Source organism: Schistocerca americana, chromosome 1, assembly GCF_021461395.2.
Source record: "Schistocerca americana isolate TAMUIC-IGC-003095 chromosome 1, iqSchAmer2.1, whole genome shotgun sequence".
Taxonomy (NCBI): Eukaryota; Metazoa; Arthropoda; class Insecta; order Orthoptera; family Acrididae; genus Schistocerca; species Schistocerca americana.
In genome coordinates this window covers 582,545,038-582,568,176 of record NC_060119.1, presented here as the reverse complement: position 1 = coordinate 582,568,176, position 23,139 = coordinate 582,545,038, and the positions used below count along the sequence as shown (strand labels likewise).

The 23,139-nt window shown below is 42.3% G+C and overlaps 1 protein-coding gene across 1 annotated transcript in view; it reads right to left on the bottom strand.

Annotated features, from left to right (window-relative positions):
• Positions 1 to 23,139, bottom strand: part of LOC124625179 (zwei Ig domain protein zig-8-like) — a 186,430-nt gene that overhangs the window by 28,089 nt on the left and 135,202 nt on the right. Inside the window, exon 2 of the mRNA XM_047149153.1 lies at positions 15,992 to 16,152. Coding sequence (XP_047005109.1) covers positions 15,992 to 16,152 — 161 coding nt within the window. The remainder of the gene's footprint in view (positions 1 to 15,991; positions 16,153 to 23,139) is intronic.

Sequence of the window (23,139 nt, the reverse complement as noted above, 5' to 3'; positions counted from 1 at the left end):
AGCTGCGAAGAAACCATGGGTAACAGAAGTAATACTTCAGTTGATTGATGAAAGAAGGAAGTACAAACATGTTCCGGGAAAATCAGGAATACGGAAATACAAGTCGCTGAGAAATGAAATAAATAGGAAGTGCAGGGAAGCTAAGACGAAATGGCTGCAGGAAAAATGTGAAGACATCGAAAAGGACATGATTGTCGGAAGGACAGACTCAGCATACAGGAAAGTCAAAACAACCTTTGGTGACATTAAAAACAACGGTGGTAACATTAAGAGTGCAACGGGAATTCCACTGTTAAATGCAGAGGAGAGAGCAGATAGGTGGAAAGAATACATTGAAAGCCTCTATAAGCGTGAAGATTTGTCTGATGTGATAGAAGAAGAAACAGGAGTCGATTTAGAAGAGATAAGGGATCCAGTATTAGAATCGGAATTTAAAAGAGCTTTGGAGGACTTACGGTCAAATAAGGCAGAAGGGATAGATAACATTCCATCAGAATTTCTAAATTCATTGGGGTAAGTGGCAACAAAACGACTATTCACTTTGGTGTGTAGAATATATGAGTCTGGCGATATAATATCTAACTTTCGGAAAAACATCATCCACACAATTCCGAAGACGGCAAGAGCTGACAAGTGCGACAATTATCGCACAATCAGCTTAACAGCTCATGTATCGAAGCTGCTTACAAGAATAATATATAGAAGAATGGAAAAGAAAATTCAGAATGCACTAGGTGACGATCAGTTTGGCTTTAGGAAAAGTAAAGGGACGAGAGAGGCAATTCTGACGTTACGGCTAGTAATGGAAGCAAGGCTAAAGAAAAATCAAGACACTTTCATAGGATTTGTCGACCTGGAAAAAGCGTTCGACAATATCAAATGGTGCAAGCTGTTCGAGATTCTGAGAAAAGTAGGGGTAAGCTATAGGGAGAGACGGGTCATATACAATATGTACAACAACCAAGATGGAATAATAAGAGTGGACATTCAAGAACGAAGTGCTCGTATTAAGAAGGGTGTAAGACATGGCTGTAGCCTTTCACCCCTACTCTCCCATCTGTACACCTAGGAAGCAATGATGGAAATAAAAGAAAGGTTCAGGAGTGGAATTAAAACACAAGGTGAAAGGATATCAATGATACGATTCGCTGATGACATTGCTATCCTGAGTGAATGTGAAGAAGAATTAGATGATCTGCTGAATGGAATGAACAGTCTAATGAGTACACAGTATGGTTTGAGAGTAAATCGGAGAAAGACGAAGGTAATGAGAAGTAGTAGAAATGAGAACAGCGAGAAACTTAACATTAGGATTGATGGTCACGAAGTCAGTGAAATTAAGGACTTCTGCTACGAAGGCAGTAAAATAACCAATGACGGACGGAGCAAGGAGGACATCAAAAGCAGACTCGCTATGGCAAAAAAGGCATTTCTGGCCAAGAGAAGTCTACTAATATCAAATACTGGCCTTAATCCGAGGAAGAAATTTCTGAGGATGTACGTCTGGAGTACAGCATTGTATGGTAGTGTAACATGGACTGTGGGAAAATGGGAACAGAAGAGAATCGAAGCATTTGAGACGTGGTGCTATAGACTGATGTTGAAAATTAGGTGGACTGATAAGGTAAGGAATGAGGAGGTTCTACGCAGAATCGTAGATGAAAGGAATATGTGGAAAACACTGATAAGGAGAAGGGACAGGATGATAGGACATCTACTAAGACATGACGGAATGACTTCCATGGTACTAGAGGGAGCTGTAGAGGGCAAAAACTGTAGAGGAAGACAGAGATTGGAATACGTCAAGCAAATAATTGAGGACGTAGGTTGCAAGTGCTACTCTGAGATGAAGAGGTTAGCACAGGAAATGAATTCGTGGCGGGCCGCATCAAACCAGTGAGTCGACTGATGGCCAAAAAAAAAAAGGCTGTATCTATCATACCCCTAGTGAGATAAGCCTCTACATCCTTACATTTGTCGTCTAACCATCCCTGCTTAGCCATTTTGCACTTCCTGTCGATCTCATTTTTGTGACGTTTGTATTCCTTTTTGCCAGCTTCGTTTACTGCATTTTTATAAATTCTCCTTATTTTTCGAAGATAACTGATTATTTTAGGCGTTACGCATGTATAGTTTTGTTGGGTAACAGTGCGCATTCCCGATTGAAGCTAGCGATAAAAGTCACAACTTCCGTACCGCTTTTCTTCTGATTCCTATTAGCATCAAACAGGAACACAAAGACAGGCATCATTTGAGCTCTGCAGTGAGTGAGTGTGAGACTAGTAAAACAGGCCAGTTTCTTGTCATTTTGAACGGACGTGAAATTGGAAGATGAACCAGCATTTATTACTAATTTGTTTTATGTCAGTCAGTTCTTAAGAGCTGTTACTCTTTATATCATTGCATAGATATGATTTCTAAATCTAACCAACAGAATCTGCTTACGTTAGTGTGTAATGTCAGTGCGCGGTAATGGTACTTTGAATGAGAACAAGTGCGCACCCTGTGAAAAGGAAGCTGGAAGAACCTAAAATGAAGACGAAAGAAATAAGTGAGAAACAACAGCAGAGCGATTTGAAGAATGACAAAGCTGCTCGTGGGTGCTTTACTCAGCAGAAATATATAAACTGAAAGCCACTAGTAAGGAGGAATTACCAGAGCAATTTTAGCAATCGTATGTTTCCAATATTTTGATGTAGACAATTACAAAGATCATGGTGACTGCTCTACTGGCGCATCGAAGTTGTTATCTACATTGAGTAAAGAACATAACAAGCCTGCTTTGCATTTGTGGATAAGTAGGTAAAGAGAAAACATTACTGCATATTCGGGAGAAGACACTCTAAAACTATGTTTGTGATGACTGCGAATCAAAGACGTGCACGTTCTAAAAATTATTATAAATGCAGTGCCTGTTTTGATGGACATGTCCCTTCAGAACAGACACCACACATATAATAATATACAATACAGGCGTCTTGACAGTAACCATAACCTCAGTGCGGATGCACACTATGTCCAGACTCGTGTGAGAGTTACGTAAAGCTGCTAGCAGCAGTGGACGCAACATATGTATAAAAAACAATCACTGTCCAAATAGGCCTTGAAGGCGCAACGTTACCGACCGGCCGCTGTGCCAACCTCAGCCCTTAGGCGTCATCAGATGCGGATACGGAGGGGCACGTGGTCAGCACACCGCCCACCCGGCCGTTGTGTTTTCGTGACCGGTGCCACTACTTCTCAATCGAGTAGCTCCTCAATTGGCCTCACAAGAGTTGTGTGCGTCCCGCTTGGCAACAGCACTTCGCAAACCCGAATAGCGACCCATCCAGGTGCTAGCCAAGCCCGACAACGCTTAATTTCGGTGATCTGACAGGAACTGGGGTTGCCACTGCGGTAGCACCGTTCGTTGCTACACGTGTTTAATGCGATTAAAATTAATTGACAGTCGACACTTCACACGTTGGAGCTGGTTTTCTCCAGTCAGAGCGCTGAATGTCACTACCGAACCGTTCGCCGTTTAGAAACTGCCAAAATTGTTCAGTTCACTTCAATTTCCTTGTCCCAAATTCTTTCTTGATGTGTTTGGATCCAGAATCATAGGTCTTGCACTTGTATTCGTATTTCATCAGACATGATAACTACACCCAAAACAACACGTACACAACGATGTGAACTACATACGCTACAAACACAACTGTAACCAAACACTGCTGGATACTTCCTCACAAGGCGCGATTGGCGTCACGTACACAGTAATCATAACCACAGAGATCGGCTTACACTAGGTGAGCTTGGCAGAACTTAACGTGAAGCCGATATTCTGAAGGCTGCAATTAATCTTTGTAACTAGGTCAGCGCATTCATAAATACTACTATTCAATTCGTCGTAGTGACATAGTGCAGTGCTTAGCATATTAACCCGACGTGTAAAAGAACGGTGGTTCGTGTGCTGTCTAATATAGTGACTTTTTTTATTTTTAAATCTGATCGAAGGAATTTGATCATTATTTTTATTCAAATAATTAGTATGAGTGTTATTTATTTCTGTTCATAATTCATCTCCGCCTCATTTTGATCAGTGAACTGACTCCTTTGCTTGCTCTTATTTTTCTTCCTATCATTCCTTTTTCTTATGGAATCTGCCTGAGTCGCCGAGTGCCAGCGAGGACTGCTCATCGGTTGGTAACGAGACAGCTCGAGTAGCTAGTGTGAGGATTGTTTCACGTAACCTATGATACCGAGAACTTACAATCTCCCTTTAGCACTGAAACTGATAGTTTTCTCTCGTCAGTTTGCCCGTGGAGGTTAACATTAATCTCCGTGAACGAAGCGATGGAGATTTGAGTTCTGCTGCAGATTTTTCACTGCCGGTTTCTCGGATACATTGCACATCAAGACGTTGAGATTAGCTTAGTATATGAGTTTATATTCAAAGCTAAAAATGAGTCGTTTGCGGCAGTTTGGTCGTTGGTGACACAAATTCGGCTGTCGACAGAGCATCACGCATTTCAGATCTTGCAGCGGCCACCTCTAACACTGCTCCGCGTTAGACAGTAACAATACGAGTACTTGTGAAGTGACCCACCGTGTGTGTGTGTGTGTGTGTGTGTGTGTGTGTGTGTGTGTGTGTGTGTGTGTGTGTCACATAGCCGGCCGGTGTGGCCGAGCGGTCCTAGGCACTACCGTCTGGAACCGCGCGACCGCTACGGTCGCAGGTTCGAATCCTGCCTCGGGCTTGGATGTGTGTGATGTCCTTAGGTTAGTTAGGTTTAAGTAGTTCTAAGTTCTAGGGGACTGATGACCTCAGAAGTTAAGTCCCATAGTGCTCAGAGCCATTTGAACCATTTTGTGTCACATACAACAGAGCAGGATCTGCAGCCGATGTAGCAACACTGTAGCGGCAGGTGACAGACATCAAGTGTCAACAAATTTTAATCGGACTATAGTACACGACGAGTTAAGAACAGCGGTTAGTGGGAGGGGGGGGGGGGGGTCGGAAGTGTGTCAGGATAGAAGTAACAGTTAAAAATGACTGCTCACGTAATGAGGGAAATCCGTAAGCGAGTCCCAGCCTGACACAAATATTCACCTTTCGCCAATGAATTGAATTCAATGTTTACTCGGCGGTTGAGATTTGTGCTTTTCTTAAATGATTTCAACACTTGTAGGAATGTGAAAATGAAAGCGACTACATTTTCCCTGTTACTCTGTAACTACAATTAAGTACTCTAGTGCCTTAACAGAATCTGAGAGACAATCTGAGTGAGGATTATTGCCACTCATGTATATTTGATACAAGCTTTCGTGCACAAGCCCTGAATTCCCTTTCCCTTACCACTGCGAATTAATATACCACTGGAGGAGGAATCGTATGTGGTTGCATCATCTAGATATTTGTGCTAAAACTACAGTGCAATGTTTTCTACAAATAAATTGATTTCATGTATTACAAGGGCAGAAAATACAGCAACCTTACAGTCAGTTGTAAGTTCCTTTTTATCAATCGGTCAAAACAATAATTATTGCCACCTGGTTGACTATAGCTCCCCTCCCTCTTTCCCCTTACTCTTTTCCTTTTTGAGAGTTGTCCAACTAACAATCATTTCACAAGAAATATGGTGATGCACTGCCTCTCTAAACGTACCCGTCTCCAGAAGTGTGTTAAACACGAATACAGATGCCAGATTTTCTACCAGCAGGCGTATCATACACTGAGATGGTTGAAGTCATGGGATAGCGGTATGCTCACATACAGACGGTGTTAGTATAGCGAACACAAGGTATCAAAAGGCAGTGCAGTGACGAAGCAGTCATTTACACTCAGGTCATTTATGTGAAAAGTTTTCTGACGTGATTGTGGCCGCACTACAATAACAGATTTTTATCGCGGAATATTTCATTACTTACCGGATCTTTACCGGAGGTTTGCAGATTGTGTCTATTTTATGCCTCTTCAGGAACCGACTAATCTTCCCTGTTGTCGAACCACTAAACGGTAGGAATGCAACCTGCTTGATGTCATTTTCAGAGGTCTTCATCCGTTGAGGCTTGGATGACACTGCTTGTGAGTCTGTCCGTAAGCTGCGTGTGAGTCGTAGTATGTGGGATACAAATGTGGGGAAAGGTAATGTATTCCACTTCTCTTCTTGAAACGTTCACTCTTGAAATTCCAACAGAAAACTCTCCGAGATACGCGACGTCTCTGTTGTAGCGTCTGCTACTGGAGCTGGTTAAGTTTCCTCTCAACTCTCTCTCCCGCAGCGGGATTTTTCTGTCTCTTCTTTTGGTCTTACTTGGCAAAGTCCCATATCTGAGTGCTAATTTGGAAGTATGTAATCGACGTCCTGCGCTTTAGTCTGCGATATTGAATCGCGATCTGTGACGTAACGTGGCAGCTGCCGCTGGTTAATTACGACAGTGTCGGTCAGTGTCTTTACTGAGGCGTGCTTGTGTGTTCGTGTTAAACGCACTAGTTTGTATTTCTTGGCCTGCCGAGTGTTCAGTTATTAAGCAACTTGTTCTGTGAATATTCAGGAATAATGTCTACTAATACGACGTATTTAGCAGTTGTTGAACGTAGCAATAGTGGACGTGAGATTGAAGGCGTAATTTACCCCAGTTTTCCAAAAAATGGGGAGAGAATAAATTTATAATGTTGAAAATGCGTGGATTTGTTCTGAACATTTCTGTGAAAGTGATTACAAACGCGACTTCCAAAACGAATTGTTATGTACACGTAGACGGAAACTGCTGCAGGGTAATGCTGTTCCATCTCATCAAATGCCAAACTGGCACGGAAATAAATTTGTAACTGCAGGTCCTACCACCGTAAATGTTACCGACAGCGTTGTAACAGAGAGAGAACGTCGTCGTACTGCTAGAACGCCAAACAAAAGACCTCACTCAACGTTAATAATCTGGCTCTGAAGAAAGGGCAGCTGGACAGTTCTAACAACACAGACTTTTGTATTGGTCCGATAATCTCAGTTAAAGGACATAAAATTCTAGAACTAATGAAAGAACTGGTGAGTTTCAGGATTAAAAAAGCTCTACTGGTACAAAATATTTAGTGCATGAAAAAAAGTTAAAAAGTAGGCTGCATCTATAAAACGCTAAGTGTCTCAAACTTAGAAGCATAAATGTTTATGCTCTGATGTGAGAACAATACTTTCTCAGTGTTTGGCTCCAGGTCCAATTCGCTGTTTGTTACAGAAAAGAAAGCAAGTACAGTGGAGCTAGAGGACATTGCTATTGCTCTTACTTTGAGAGCTTTGTCTCCTAAAGCATATTCGTGTCTGCGGAGGAAGAACTATCCTTTACCCTGTGGGTCAACATTACAAAAAACTAACAAAACAGTTGTAGTGCCAACCAGGTATTTTGAAACCCATTTTGGAGTTAATTAAAGCTGGGTCAGAAATTTTCACGTCATTAGAGGCAACTTCTGTCGCAAGCTTTGACGAAATGAATGTTGACGGTCGTGTCACCCGATTCATCCGATGGTGTGGTACTCATACCACACAAGAATGTCCAAGTCTTCATGGTACATAGCTTGTTTCCAAAGTGGAAGTAGCAGTATCTAGTGATTTGTTGCAGAATATCACAAAATATATTGAAAGTGAAGGACTTTATATCGTAGCTGTCACATGCGACATGGGTGCCAAAATCTGCTAGTGTGGAAGCAACTTGGAGTGTCTTCATCCAAGACACTTTTTTCGAATCCTGTTCATCATAATGGAAAAGTCTGTTTATTTTATGTTCCGCAGTTGCTGAAATTATTAAAATATCATTTCCTTGATGATTGTATCGCTTTGCCTGATAGTACCGTGATTACAAAAATTGTGATAGAAGATCTTGTTCGTCATCAGAAAGGTGACGTTTCGATCATTCATCACGTATCGGAAGTTCCACTTAACGTCAGTCGACGTGATCGTCAGAATGTCCGAATGGGTGCCCAAGCTGTGAAATATGCTCTGCACAAAGATCGTGAAGAAAGCTTCATTGAAATGGAGAACGATGTTTTCGATGTACTGAACTCGCGATATCATAAAGATCATACAGCTGCACTTATAAGTGGTTACGGGTTTTATATCAGAAGTCAGGAAAACTCTCTGAAAGCATTAATAGATATTTGTTCCAATATGCGAATAGGGAAAAGAAAGGGATTCATTATATCAATAAATTGACTTTTTGTACTCTAAAATGACGTGAGAAATTCCGGGACAACCTACATATTGAGAGACAGACTGAATCGAGATTGTCTAAAAATTTCTTTTCTAGAATTCGAGGTGTTGGTGTATTTTGCAACCATACCACACCTTTCAAAGCGAAAAACAGAATTCGTTTATTTATACTGACCGGAAGTGCAAGTTAAATGCCTTTGTATGTAGGTGCTTCGGCTACAAAGGACGGGAACAAGATTTCTGCTGTTGAAAACTACACAACACCTGCTGTTGAAGTTCGGGAAGAATCTACACGTTTTCTCTCAGGTGATGTATGCATCAGAGTAACTGGTAAATCATTTGACGTCGCTACAGATGATGAACACCTGATCTTAGTCTTCGAGCTAAGTTTTTCAGTGTTTACCAATGAAGACGTGAATGATAAAGCTTTAACATTATCTTCCAAGATACATAGCTTTAAAATGCAAAAACATCTGCAGTGCTTTGGGAAATACGGTAGGAAATTGTGTTGTTCATGTCAAGTCCGCAGCTCGTGGTCGTGCGGTAGCGTTCTCGCTTCATGCGCCAGGGTTCCCGGGTTCGATTCCCGGCGGGGTCAGGGATCTTTTCTGCCTCGTGATGACTGGGTGTTTTGTGATGTCCTGAGGTTAGTTAGGTTTAAGTAGTTCTACGTTCTAGGGGACTGATGACCATAGCTGTTAAGTCCCATAGTGCTCAGAGCCATTTGAACCATATCATTTCAAGAGGGGACCTCATTTGTCCCTCTCCTGACAGGCTGGCTAAAAAACGTTATCTAGGAAAATGATGAGAACCTTAGTAGATTACATACAAGTGAAATATACCGAGCTTATTAGCAAAATAGTTCAGTTATATTTCAGAACAAGAATTTTTATTCGCATTAGTCATTTACATAAACACGCTGAAACTGATGCGATGAAACGGAAATCGACAAAAAAAAAAAAAAAAAAAAATTGCTTTGGACAGCGTCGGATTGTGGAAGCAAGTTTTGAAATTACGGCTATTCTGTTCACAGAAATACGTTTCAAATAAACAGTACACAAATTTAAAACATTTACAATAGTTAGACACCTAAGCACGAGCATGAATGCGAATTTCCCCACCAGTTTTACGTGGCGATATTTCATCATTGCAGCTAATATTTAAAGCATTTCTTTCGGGAACTTCGTTTCTAAATTTAACACTAAGTGCTGTGAACCCTGTCAGCGCAAAACTTGAAGTTAAATGGGATAAGAAGAGACGCGAAAAACATATATTTTGTTATCTCCCGTACACTATAAGCGGAGACGGGTGCTGTAAGGCTGCCGGGTGATGTAACATGTCGCTGCTGACCAATGAGAGTGCACTAACCCGATATGACAGCTATGTTAGTCTACGTTTCTTGGCCTAACTGACAAAACTGATGGCACAGGTCACGTATTCTCGCTTCGTCAGGTTTTCTCAATCGGTTTCAGGTTGGTGCCCACCTTGACTACTAGTTATTGTGTGTGGTCATTCCAGATTAGATCTTTCAAGATGCTAATTACTTGTTCAAGCACATGTAATCACGGAATCAGAAGGTAGTGGATATCGTCGCTTATACACAGATCAACAAAAGTTTATCATCATGCCGTATGTCGTGCAAGTATGTCGCTATTGTATTTCTCTACCGGTAGGAAGGTCACCCCTGACGGTGTTCGGTTGCCATGAGCGCTATCTACGGGCAGAACGCCGCACTCGAGTGGACTGGAGTATTTCAGTTTAAAGTGAAGCACTATTAGCGGCGCATTAGAGCAGTAGAGTGAAATCCATCATGCCCCAAAGATAATCCCAACCAATGCTTGTCAATCAGGAAAGCTACTCAATTTATCCACCGACGTCAAAGTGATGTAGTGTGAAGAAGGAAACCCTTGCAGATGACAGGTAGTGTTGAGGACTTACATCGCACAGGTCCTCCACGTAAGGCAGATGCACAAGATGATCGCTGTCTACGACTTTTGAGTCAACAGAACCGTGGGCTGAGTTCTACACAATTCGCGCGATCGAAGAGGATATTTGACGTGATGTATCGCTTCTGACCACCAGGAGACGTTTGTTTGCTTATTGAGAATCTCCATTACCAATGACCATGGCTAGAACTACGTCAAGCTTCACAAAACATCGGACTCCTTTACAGAATGAATGAAATTATCCAGAATGGCCCTAAGAGGATTGGCAACAGCTGTTATTTGTGGACGAAACTCGGATCTGTTGGAACTCTGACGATCGCAGACAACGTATTTTGAGACAGTATGGTAGACGTACAATAATGTCGTGGTGAACTGATATTGTGAGGTGACATTACAGGGGAGCACGATACGCTACTCTTGGGGCTTGGTGTAGTTTCATCTCTCTACGGTACAGGGCCGATTTTTTGGAATCAGTAGTGAGACTCAGTCATATTTTGACGACAACGGAGTGGTCTGCCTATTCCTCGGACTTGAACCATGTCGAACATGTGTCAGATCGGTTGAAACTAGCTGTTCTTTGGACGTCGGCAATGGCCATGTGTTTCGCGCGATTTACCCAGATCGGTATTACAGAGCTGGAGATTTTGGATCTGGATGACGGTCTCTTCGATATTGTGCCACGACAGGTTCAAGATTGCATGCGGGGTGACGTTGCTCAGGAGGGCTCTGAAGAACCACCATGCGAAATTGATGATTTTCTCGTCACACAAATGTCTTTTTTTATTTGCCAATCTGAGCACATTTGAAAGGAAAGTGCACGCATGACTCAGAGCGTTTTTTGTGTGCCTTGAATGTGAACATTTGTTGATGTTTGTGTTCATGCGCAATGCGTTACATTGATTTCCTATGAGGATCTACCTCAGTGCCTGTCTTTCTCTCACTGTGTACGCTATCCTCGAAAGTTGTAGAGATGCTGTTGAGCTCAGTTAGCCGAAATTGAGACATGGAGAAATAAAGTAAATGAATGAACACAGAAATGGAGATGAAAGCACATGGAGATGAAAGCTTAAGACAGCAGAGTCGGCACCCACTAAATCACAGTCTGTTATAAAAAAGTTCTACGAAAGTTTCAACGCCGTTTTTATACAAAACCAACGAAAACGTGTTAACAGGGCAGTCAAAAAAATGTCTTTACGTGAAGGTAGATGAAGTACTCAACGGCAAACAAAGCAATTTCTGAATGCAGAGTCTCGTGGCGATAACATGGAATAAAATGTTCTCGGGTTTCCAACCTGGTCAATTGCTTAAAATTACACGAGCTTTCGGCCAAGCCCTCCTTGGCCATTGCCAAGTAGTATGACTGCCAATGGGCTGTTGGTACGCCATTATATACGCTAGCTGCCAGCTGTGACGTCACTGGTGCCCGTAACATTGTCACACTTGGACGTGTTTTGAGTCGGCGTTCCATGTGCCCTCTTCAACCGCGCGATCGCTGAATCCCACGCAGCACTGAGCTGCAGGTCACCATCTCTATTCAGGGTGCTTGCGGTAATTTTTATTTCAATAGCTTCCTTTATTAAACTGTTCCAGAACCCGTTAGTGCGGCCGGCCGGTGTGGCCGAACGGTTCTATGTGCTACACTCTGGAACCGCGCTACTGCTACGGTCGCAGGTTCGAATCCGGCCTCGGACATGGATGTGTGTGATGTCCGTAGGTTAGTTAGGTTTAAGTAGTTCTAAGTCGCAGGGGACTGATGACCTCAGAAGTTAAGTCCCATAGTGCTCAGAGCCATTTGAACCATTTTGAACCGTTAGTGCGAGCCACGACAGAGGTATAGTAAAATTTTATGTGGTTTCCGTTTTCTAACGCATCCTCTGCTAACGCAAATTTCTCTGGATGGCGTAGGCGATAATACCTCTCATGTTCTTTCCTGCGTTATTCCACAGTGCGCACTGTTTGTCCGATGTACTTCTGGCCACACTCACAAGTTATTTCGTAGACTCCAGGTGTTCGGAGACCTACTGCGTCTTTAACTGGTCTCAGTAATTGACGGATTTTCGTTGGAGGCCTGAAGATTGATTTGGTCTTGTGTCTTTCCAATAAGCGGCTTATATTTCCCGACACAGAGCCACAGAATGGCAGCAAAGCAAGATTCTTTTCCTGCTCTTCGTCGGTGGTCTTATTCTGATATTTCCCAGAAATCACTTCTTTCACTTCAAGGTCGCTGTAGCCGTAATTCCTGAACACCTTGCGTAGGTGGTTCAGTTCATGGGGAAGTTTATCGTCGTCAGATATTACTCTTGTACGGTGCACCAATGTTTGTAATACTGTGCGCTTCTGTTCTGGATGATGATGGCTGGTGGCGTGCAGGTACAGGTCTGTGTGGGTGGGTTTTCTGTAGACGCTGTGGCCGAGGCACCCATTTCGTTTACGGTGGACAAGGACGTCGAGGTAGTGCAACGCATTATGTTGCTCCGACTCCATGGTGAACTGGATATTACTTTTGATGCCATTGAGGTGTTCCAAAAACTCGTCTAGTATCTCGCGTCCGGGTGGCCAAATGACGAACGAGTCGTCAACGTATCGAAAGAAACACTTCGACTTCAGTGGCGCAGTATCTATGAAAATATCCTCATAGTTCTCCATGAAGAGGTTTGCAACAGCTGGAGCCAGCGGGCTGCCCATTGCTACGCCGTCTGTCTGATCGTAATACTGGCCGTTGTACACGAAATAGGAGGACGTGAGAGTGTGCCTAAATAGCTCGACCACGTCACTTACAAAGTACTGGGAAATTAGGTCCAAAGCGTCTTTGATAGGCACATTCGTAAACAGCGCCGCTACATCAGAACTGACCATAATATCATCCTCACTAAGGCGTAGACGGTTGATTGTGCTGATAAATTCTGCTGAGTTTTTTATATGATGTTCGCCGTGTCCCGCATGTGGAGCGAGGAGCTTGGCCAAGTACTTCGCCAGCTTATATGTCGGAGAACGCATTGTGGACACAATAAGGCGAAATGGCGTCCCGTCCTTGTGTATCTTCGGTAAACCATAACCAGTAGGTGTCTAGGCGCCTGTGGAAGAAGATTCCACTGAAGATCGCTTAAGAAGTTCTGATGTTTTTCTTACTATTCTTGATGTCGAGTCGGGTGGGAGCTTCCGATAAGTATCTTCCTTCAGTAGCGGACAGATCTTCGTATCATAGTCCTCGAACTCCATAATCACGGTTGCATTGCCCTTGTCAGGAGGAAGTACCACAATGCTTTCATCATTACGTAATGCTCGAAGGCCGTTGCGCTCACCCCTGGTCATGTTGGATGCTAGTTACTTCGCCGTATTTCGTCCGCTGTTTCACGTGGGAGCTTGTGGACTGCCTGTTAAACACCGCTTATTATTTCACGGACAGAAACGTCCCGCGGTGAAGGTACGAATTTAAGTCTTTCCTTAAGTGCCGACTTTGCACCCGCGTCTATATCTCTTGCCGTCATGTTGATGACGGTGCGTCCTGAAGATCTGTGGTCTGCGCCATGTTGTTGTTGCGAAAGGCGGCCGAACTTCCCTTTCTGCTTCTCTGTAGTTCGTTTCTGTGCTGACGTCTGTTGAGAAACCGTAGCAGCGTCGACCCATTCCCAGTCCAAAGCTGTGAGTGCTCTTGGTAACTGCAGGTGCAAGGCCATATGAGCATGTCCATTTGCATCCAGATGTTGACTTGTGTTGTGAATCCTTTCTCGTAATAATGTAAATCTGGCACGACGAAATATCCTCCTAATGGCAGCGGTGTTAATATGATGGGATACCATAGGAGACCTTGGAATTTTCTTCTCGTCGCGGCAGCGCCTTAGGAAGTCTAGCGAACTTAACAGATTTGCCTTCATGACACGCAGCTTTAAGAGACGTTGTTCCGAGAACGTGAGAGGTATTATCGCCTACGCTATCCAGAGAAATATGCGTTAGCTGAGCATGCGTTAAAAAACAGTTACCACATAAAAATTGACGATACCTCTTTTGTGGCACGCACTAACGGCTTCTGGGACAGTTTAATAAAGGAATCTATTGAAATAAAAATTACCGCAAACACCCTGAATAGAGACGGTAGCTTGCAGCACAGCGCTGTGTTGGATACGGCAATCTCTCGGTTGAAGAGGGCACATCGAAAGCCGACTCAAAACATGACCATATATGGCAATGTCACGGGCACCAGTGACACCACAGCCGACAACTAGCCTATATAAGGGCGCACCAACAGCCCACTGGCAGTCATACCACTTGACAATGGCCAAGGAGTGCTTGGCCGAAAGCTCGTGTAGTTTTAACCAATTGACGCGGTTGGAAACCCGAGAACATTTTATTCAATGTTATCACCGCGAGACTCAGCATTCAGAAATTATTATGTTTGCCGTCGAGTACTTCATCTACCTTCACGTAAAGACATTTTTTTAACTACACAATTAACACGTTTTCGTTGGTTTTGTATCAAAACGGCGTTGAAACTTTCCTAGAAATTTTTTTTATAACAGACTGATTTAGTGGGAGTCGACTCTGCTGTCTTAAGCTTTCATCTCCATACGCTTATGTTGCGCTACCACCGGATGGCTCAAATGAGGTTATTTGTACCTGTATTTATTAACTATGACATCATCATCATTAGTGGTCTGCCAAAAGGCAGGTTTCCACTTGGAAGTTCTCCAGGCTGTCCGATCTTCTGCCATCCGCTTCAGGTCGGCATAATGTCTTCTTCCCTTTATGCCGTCTATCATCTTGTATCTCCTTCTTCCTCGCAGTCTTCTATCACAAACCAGTCCTCTCAAAGCATCTGCTAGCAAGCAGTCCCTTCTGAATGAATGTCCCCACCAGTTCTTTTTCCTTTCTCTTATAACCTTCAGTAGACATCTTCTCTCACCAACCCTTTCCAATACTCTTTCATTACCCACTCTTTCCATCCAGCTTATTCTCTCCATTCTCCTCCACATCCAGATCTCAAATGCTTCTAACATTTTTTCATCCTCTCGTCTCAGCGTCCATGTTTCAGCCCTATAATGTGCCACACTCCTGACAAAACATTTGCCAAGCCTTTTCCTTAGACTTTCATCTATTTTGACTGGTAACAGTCTCCTCTTTCTGTTGAATGCCTCCTTCGCTATGGAAATTCGCGTTTTCACTTCAAGGTGACATCTCAAGTCTTCAGTTATTGTGCATCCAAGATGACAAGATGACCAGTGGATTTCGTTTGTTATGTAATATGGGAAAAATGATTTCCGGGAATACGCCACCATACAGGGTCTTCAGAAACGGCATGGAAACCTTGTAAGAGTGGCGCAGGGGAGATTGTGCTGAGAACTAAAAAAAATGCGATACGATGCGGCGTGTCCGGGTGATTTAACATTGAAAATAGCCAATCAGGTCGTTACATGAGCAAAGTGAAACACTTGCAAGGGTTAAATTGTTGTAATGTGCAGATATCTGTGGGTTCATGGGTCACCACTTGTTAAAATGCTTATCACCGCATAAAATGAGACTGTTCGCAAGTGATAAACTTAAAGTAGGTGAACACAAGCTACGTTTGTTCGATTTTAGGACCTCAAAGGAAGAACAAGTTTGGCGACATCGTCTCTGGCAAGCTTCTTGAATTTGTGTGCGAGACGAACTGATTGGCTAATTTCAATGATAAATTATCCACTAACTGAACAACATGTCGAATTTATTGACAATCTCCCCTGCAACAGCCTTACAAGCGTTTCAGACTGTTCCCGACCGCACTGCATAAATCGTCATGCACTGCTTCCACTGCTCTGTATCCGTATTAATGTAAAACGTAAACTGTGTAATCTGGGAAGAACATGGAACAACCAGGAAGTCGCTCACCGTTCTGTTTCCTAGGTTCTTGACACGACAGTGCAGCTGCGCTGTCTTCCCGACAAGACCAGTTAGGTTGTTGGGCACTGTGGTGTCGAACTCAGGACCCGCTACATGAGTTGGCTGCTCCACAAGGACGTCCGTGAAGTAGCTATGAGACCAGATGCTACCTGAAACACAATAAAATTTTATTACTAGCAGCAGCGAAGATACAGCAGTGGCGGAATGTTGTGAGTTGTTTTGAATACAGTACAGTGCTCTCCATACTTTCCGGATTGTGTCTTTCTAATACCGTTGACATAAATATCGTACTTTCAAGAGTTTTCATTCATTTCGTGTCTTCTGTTATTTGAAACCTACGTTAATTGAAAACCGGTGTTATGTTACGAGCTAGGGCTAACCTCGGTTCGCTGTCGCTTTGAATCCATTAGTGCTTTGCATAATTTCCTGATAGCGACGGTTCAAGAGTGTTCTTAGAAAATATTGTGCTTTCATGGTTTCCCTTCACTTTATATTTTGTAATACCTACATTCAAGGAACTTCGGTCATGTTACTCCAGGTGCACTTAACACCTGGGGATTAGCTGCACAGCTCACCAAAATATAAGTCTTTCATTGATTATTATTTTCTCACAGTTTAAGTGTGTTGTAGTGCCTTTTAGCTTATTATAAGACCTGCGTCATGTGTGACAAATCTGGATGTTGCCGTAGCTTACTTGGTATAAGATAAACATCTCGGGACTGTGGGTTGATGTTTCACATTGAAAATGCAGCAGGGGAGCAAAAAGGTGTCAGATAAGGCTCTTCCATACAGATGTAGATTATGTAGTCGGGACAAGAAAATCGTGGAACAGGGAAGAAAAAGTGTGCCTTCCAGGCAGAATTAGTAATGGTATATTCTGAATTAGATAGTTTGAATGGGGAAAGAGACAATGGGAACTGGGAGATGGTGAGCAGTAATAGGCAAAAAGGGAAAACTTCGTTTGTTACCGGTAGTAGGAGAAGAGACTCAACCAGGTTTTGAGTATAATAGGTGGCAGCAGACTCGTAACTATTTTACGGCTACGTCATTAGAAAAGTAATATAGATAGAAAGAAATATTGCCATTATGGAAGCGGCACGGCAAAGGTCAATTAGCGAAGGAAACGTTAGGGGTTGAAGATCAGGTCACTAGCGTCATGAAATCTGGCGCCCAGCATAGCCGGGTGGGAGACCACATAGGTGCCTTGTGCAGAGATTTTGATGTCAGGGACAACGTGAGGATAATCTGGGCTGGGGATAAGGTTAAATAGTCTGCCTAGTATTTTACAGTATAGTATTCAAAATGACTCGAAGAAATAGAAGCAGCAAGAGCACACACATGTGTGATGTTTGTTGAGGTTTTGCTGCGACATGACCAGCCCTGGGTTAACGCGTCTGTTAACCTTGGGAACAAAGAACAGAGAGAATTGCTTTTGACTGAAACAAAGTCCGTGGCTGTTGCTGCGATTGAGAGATGGAGCTGCACTAATCAAGACCTGCTGCTGAAGAGAAGGTCAGAAGGAAATATTAGCTGAAAGCGTCGCAGGAAATATAAAAGTGGGTTTCAAACACACAAGACAAAATCGCTTTGATTACTGGCATCACGGGGTCAGAATTTTTATTTTGGAGTCAGGTGCAGAGTACTGAAAAAATTTAGAGCAATAGAAGACCACTATTTGTGTAACAGTTTCCAGAAAAATGAAATTAATTGGTGTCCTCAGAGCACTGGAGGACTGGAAAACAAGATTGCTGAGCATAATGTATGCCTAGATGGTAGATGTTCTGTGTATCTCTGAACACCATGTACGCACAGCGATGGAAAAGTGAAATACCGGGGATCATTTCCGTGTAAGATTAACATGGAAAAAGGAGGCGTAGCAACAAACGTAAAAGTTGCAGACAAAATAAAATATATTTAAACAAATAGATTTTCCGTTGCTCAGACCCTCGTAGCATGTGCTTAAGGTTGTTCGTGCAGCAAATGTCTCTGATAATTGTAACAGTCTACAAATCCTCTCCAGGGAACTTTCAGCTATTTATGTGAAATCTAGATGCGTTATTGAGCTACCAGTGAGACTATAAGAAACGGATAATAGTTTATGGAGATCTCAATGTACATTAAAAGATACAGAAAGGAAATATGAATTATAATTTAATTCGGGTGTTTGAACATTATATCAATAGTCAGTTTTCCAACTCGCGTTCAGCAAAATAGTAGGACGCTGATTTATATTTTTGTAGATTGTGTTCAATTGAAACAATGTATAACCAATTGCTAATTGAGTAGCTGATCATGATGCACTACTGAAAATAAACGGTTCGGCTGCTTACAATCCTAAGGCAGGTTTATAAGAAGCAGTGGGACTTATTAATGATAACGGGTCTCACTGTTTTGAGGGCAAACTGGAAGGGATGGTAAGGGATGAGGTATGCATAGAAAGAGTCGCTAATGTGTATTTCAATTTGTTCCGTACTAAATTTGTATCAATATTTGAAAATAGTTTTCCTAAAAGAATATCGAAAATTTCCATTAAAAAAAGCAAGTAGGGTGTGGATAATTAAGGGAATTAGAGTCTCATTTAAGAGCAAGACGAAGTTTTATGTAAGGTCAGCATATGTAGCGATCCGACAAGCGTGCTGCATAATATGCTGTATTATTGTACGAAAAGTCATTAAAGTGTCCAGAAATACGCATGTCCTGATAGAAATGAATCACACAGATAATAAACTGTATGAAACATTATCGAATGGGAGACAAAATGGCCACTCAATGTACAGTATTCCATAACCACAAAATGACAAAGTTGCAGCTGATAATTCCCTCTGTAAATGTACCAGCAGATAGATGATTAAATGGTTCAGTAAAAGAAGAAAGAATATACATTAAAATGTCATTCCACAAAACTTAGAGCAGCGACAGTTAGCACGGACATCCTTCAGAACAAAAGCTCACGTGCGATTGATTCTGAAAAGAGATTCCTACACAATAAATTGTGACCTTAGTTATATATGCTACGGATCATTGGCGCAAGAAATTTTTACAGACTGGTTAAAGCACGCCATGGTTAACCACTTCATGAGGAAGGTGCAAAGACAGATTTGTACAATTATTGCCCAGTTTTCTTACTGACATCCTGTTCCAAAATATTCGAGAAAGTAATGTACTCAAGAGTAGTCCCACACTTGAGTGGAAACAATTTACTTAGCATATCACAGTTTGGATTCCATAAGGGACGCACGACTAAGAATGCTGTTCATACATTCAACCCTTCAAATAGCAGAAGCCTTAAATAACAATACATCACATTTCGTACATCTGTGATCTTTCCAAAGCGTTTGACTGTGTAGACTGCGTTACTCTCCTTGAACAAATTTTTTATCGAATTTATTGTTTTATGCCGAGCAGTTTGAATCATAGTTAACAAACAGAATGAGAAAGGTCGCGACGAATAATTCGGAGTCAAAAGGTTGAGAGTTTTAGTAACTGGGGGAAAACCACAAACGGAGTTCCAGGGGGTTCAATTTGGCGTCCACTCCTATTCCTAATATATATGAATCATCATCCGTTTAACATTCGACAAGCAAAACTGGTACTTTTTGCAGACGATACTAGAGTTATAACAAATCCAATTACACATAAAACAACAGACGAGTTTGTGAATGAAGGTTTCCAGAGAACTGTTAATTGGTTCTCCGAAAATAGATGCTACCTAAATTTTCGAAAGACACACTATACTCAGTTCTGTCCAACAAGGGGACTCATACCAACAATTGATGTAGTGCATGAGCATGAGTCACTAAACAGCGCCCAGTGCTTCAGATATTTAGGTGTACATGATGCTGATGAAGTCCCATTCTACGAGGAGTATAGGGGACGATGCGGGAGACCCGCACCGCTGTACTAGGCAAGGTCCTAGTGAAGGTGGTTTGCCATTGCCTTCCTCCGACCGTAATGTGGATGAATGATGTTGATGGTGAAGACGACACAATAACACCCAGTCATCTGGAGGCTGGAAAAATCCCTGACCCCGCCGGGAATCGAGAACGCTACCGCAAGACCACGAGCTGCGGACAGGTGTACATACTGATGCAAACTTGAACTAGAAGAAACATATTATTGACCTCAAACAATTAAGTTCTGCTAATTGTACTCTTCGTATTATTGCTAATCTTGGAAACAAACGCAGCAACCTCCTGAAATAACTTGCCCATTTCCACTTAAATATGGTTCACGGAATAATTTGTGAGGTAACTCATCACTTAGAAAAAAAGTATTCATTACACAAAAGCTAACAGTAAGAATAATATGTGGTGTTCACACATGGACATCATGCAAGTACCTTTTCGAGGAGGTAGGCAGTTTAACTGCATCGTTACAATACATATACAGTAGTCACTAATTAAATTCTTCATAAATAATCTATCACAATTTGAGAATATCGATGTTCACACCTCCATCAGTAGAAGGAATAATTACCTTTATTACCTATTCCTGAACCTGTCAGTAGCTCAGAAAGGAGCTGAGTATGGAGCAAGAAAACTTCTTGATCATTTCCCCAATAACATAAAATATATGACAGCTAGCGAAACGAGCTGTATATTTAATTTAAAATCGTTTCATCTACACCCTTTCTTCTAATCTACTGAAGAATTTCTCCTTAAATAAAGGCACCTCCATAAAAATGTGAAGGAAACTTGTTTTCCTACGTAATTCCCTGGTTCCAGCTAAAAATGTTAATGTGTTCATTAAGGTTAACGCTAATCATGTGTACTTGTGGTGTAAACTGACACATTCTACGTACTTCCTACAAAATAATCGTTCAAATGATCTTTCGAACATGTGACTGACTAACAGAATAAATAACTATCTATTCCCCTGCCTGAAATTATATTTTGGTGGGTGGATGCATCGGGAGGCAGTTACATACCATACAGTCTAGGGGTCCTTTACCTCGCATGAGAGAGTATTTCGTTGCTTATGATATTAACGTAGGCCTTCGTATCCGTGTTGTACTTTTATGCCAGTATCTGCTTCTGAGAAAGGCTCTGTGTGTATAACGTTCATGCGAAATAATAAAAAAATTCAGAGAGGCACACTATCTGATTCAGTAAAAGCTGCGTCCTGCATAGTCACGGCACATCGTAAAGTGGCTTGCGGCGTTTAGATGTAGATGTAGAACTTACTGTCGAGAGGCGAGGAGCTGAAATACCTATCCAGGCACCTTCAGTTGCTTATCACGTAGTTTAGCTAAATATATTCAAGCCATGCAAGGTGGCCTTTAAAATCAGCACGGGAAAGTACTTTTCCTTCCTTCTGTGTCGGATATTGTCGTCTACCTCTATGGTCGCATGGTTAACGAGTCATTAATGGACTAAAGAACACATTATTCTATCCTTCCTTCAATAATGAAAAACAGAATCTAGTTCACAAATATTGAGTGCTAGAAGGAAGTCATGCGCGTGTTTTTATTTTTTTTTATTTTTGTTGGCTTAACCTGTTGAACACCTGTAATTAACTTATCGAACGAAGATGAAAATCTGCATCTAAGAACCATGCCAATAATCAATGGAACTTTTATTTACGGATATTGTTCTCAGTTTCCATGGAATTGTATGACCTAAACCACTGAAGTGAAAATGAGTCACTATATAGCTACAAAAATTCTTCTGGCTGCTGTACCGCGTCATTATATAAACTACTTTAATTATAAACTATAACACCTACGTCAAGAAACGCGATAGCAAATGTGATCGGTTAAAGGAAATTCTACAAAAGTTTGCAAGGAAATTCAGGAATACAGAAATGCAGATTGCTGAGGAATGATATAAATCAGAAGTGCAGGGAAGCTAAGATGATATAGCAGCTTGATAAATGTAAAGAAAGGCTGTTTCAGCATACAGAAAAGTCAAAACAGCCATCGGTGAAATTAACAGCAAGGGTGGTGGCACTAAGTGTGCAATGGGAATTCCACTCCTGAATGTAAAGGAGAGAGGTGGCGGTGAAAAGTGAACACTGAAGGCATTTATGAGGGGGAAGATTTGTCTGATGTGCTAGAAGAAGAAACAGGAGTCGTTTTAGAAGAGATAGGGGATCCAGTTTTGGAATCAGATTCTAAGAGAAATTTGAATGGCTTAAGGTCAAGTAAGGCAGAAGGGATAGATAACATTCCATCGGAGTCTGTAAAATCTTTGCTATAAGTGCCAACAAAAGGACTGTACAAGTTGCTCTGTAGAATACATGTGTGACGACATACAATCGGACTTCCCAAAATATATACTACGTGATCAAAAGGATCCGGACACCTGCCTAAAAATGACTAAAAGTTCGTGGCGCCCATCGGTAATACCGGAATTCACTACGGTATAGGTCCATTCTTATCCTTAATGGCAGCTTCCACTCTCGCAGGCATCATACGTTCGATCAGGTTCTGGAAGGTTTCTTGGGGAATGGCAGCCCGATGTCGGTCGGTGAGGCCTGGCACGAAGTTGACTTTCCAAAACATCCGAAAGGTGTTCTACAGGATTCACGTCAGGACTCTGTCCAAGCCAGTCCATTACAGGGATCTTATAGTCGCGGAACCACTTCGTCACAGGCCGTGCAATATGAACAGGTGCTCGATCGTATTGAAAGATGCAGTCGCCATCCCCGATTTGCTCTTCAACAGTTCGAAGCAATAAGGTGCTTGAAACATCAATGTAGGCCTGTGCTGTGATAGTACCACTCAAAACAACAAGGGGCACAAGCCCCTTCCATGAAAAACACGACCATATCATAACACCATCGCCTCCCGATTTTACTGTTGGCACTACACACGCTGGCAGATGAGGTTCACCGGGCATTCACCATGCCCACACCATGCCATCGGCTCGTCACATTGTGTACGGTGATTCGTCAGTCCACACAACGTTTTTCCACTGTTTAATCGTCCATTGTTTACGCTCCTTATACAAAGCGAGCCGTCGTTTGGCTTTTACCGGCTTGATGTGTGGCTTACGAGCAGCCTCTCAACCATGAAATCCCAGTTTTCTCATCTCCCGGCTAGCTGTTACAGTACTTGAAGTAGGTCGTGATGCAGTTTGGAATTCCTGTGTGATGGTTTGGACAGATGTCTGCCTAGTTCACATTACGACCCTGTT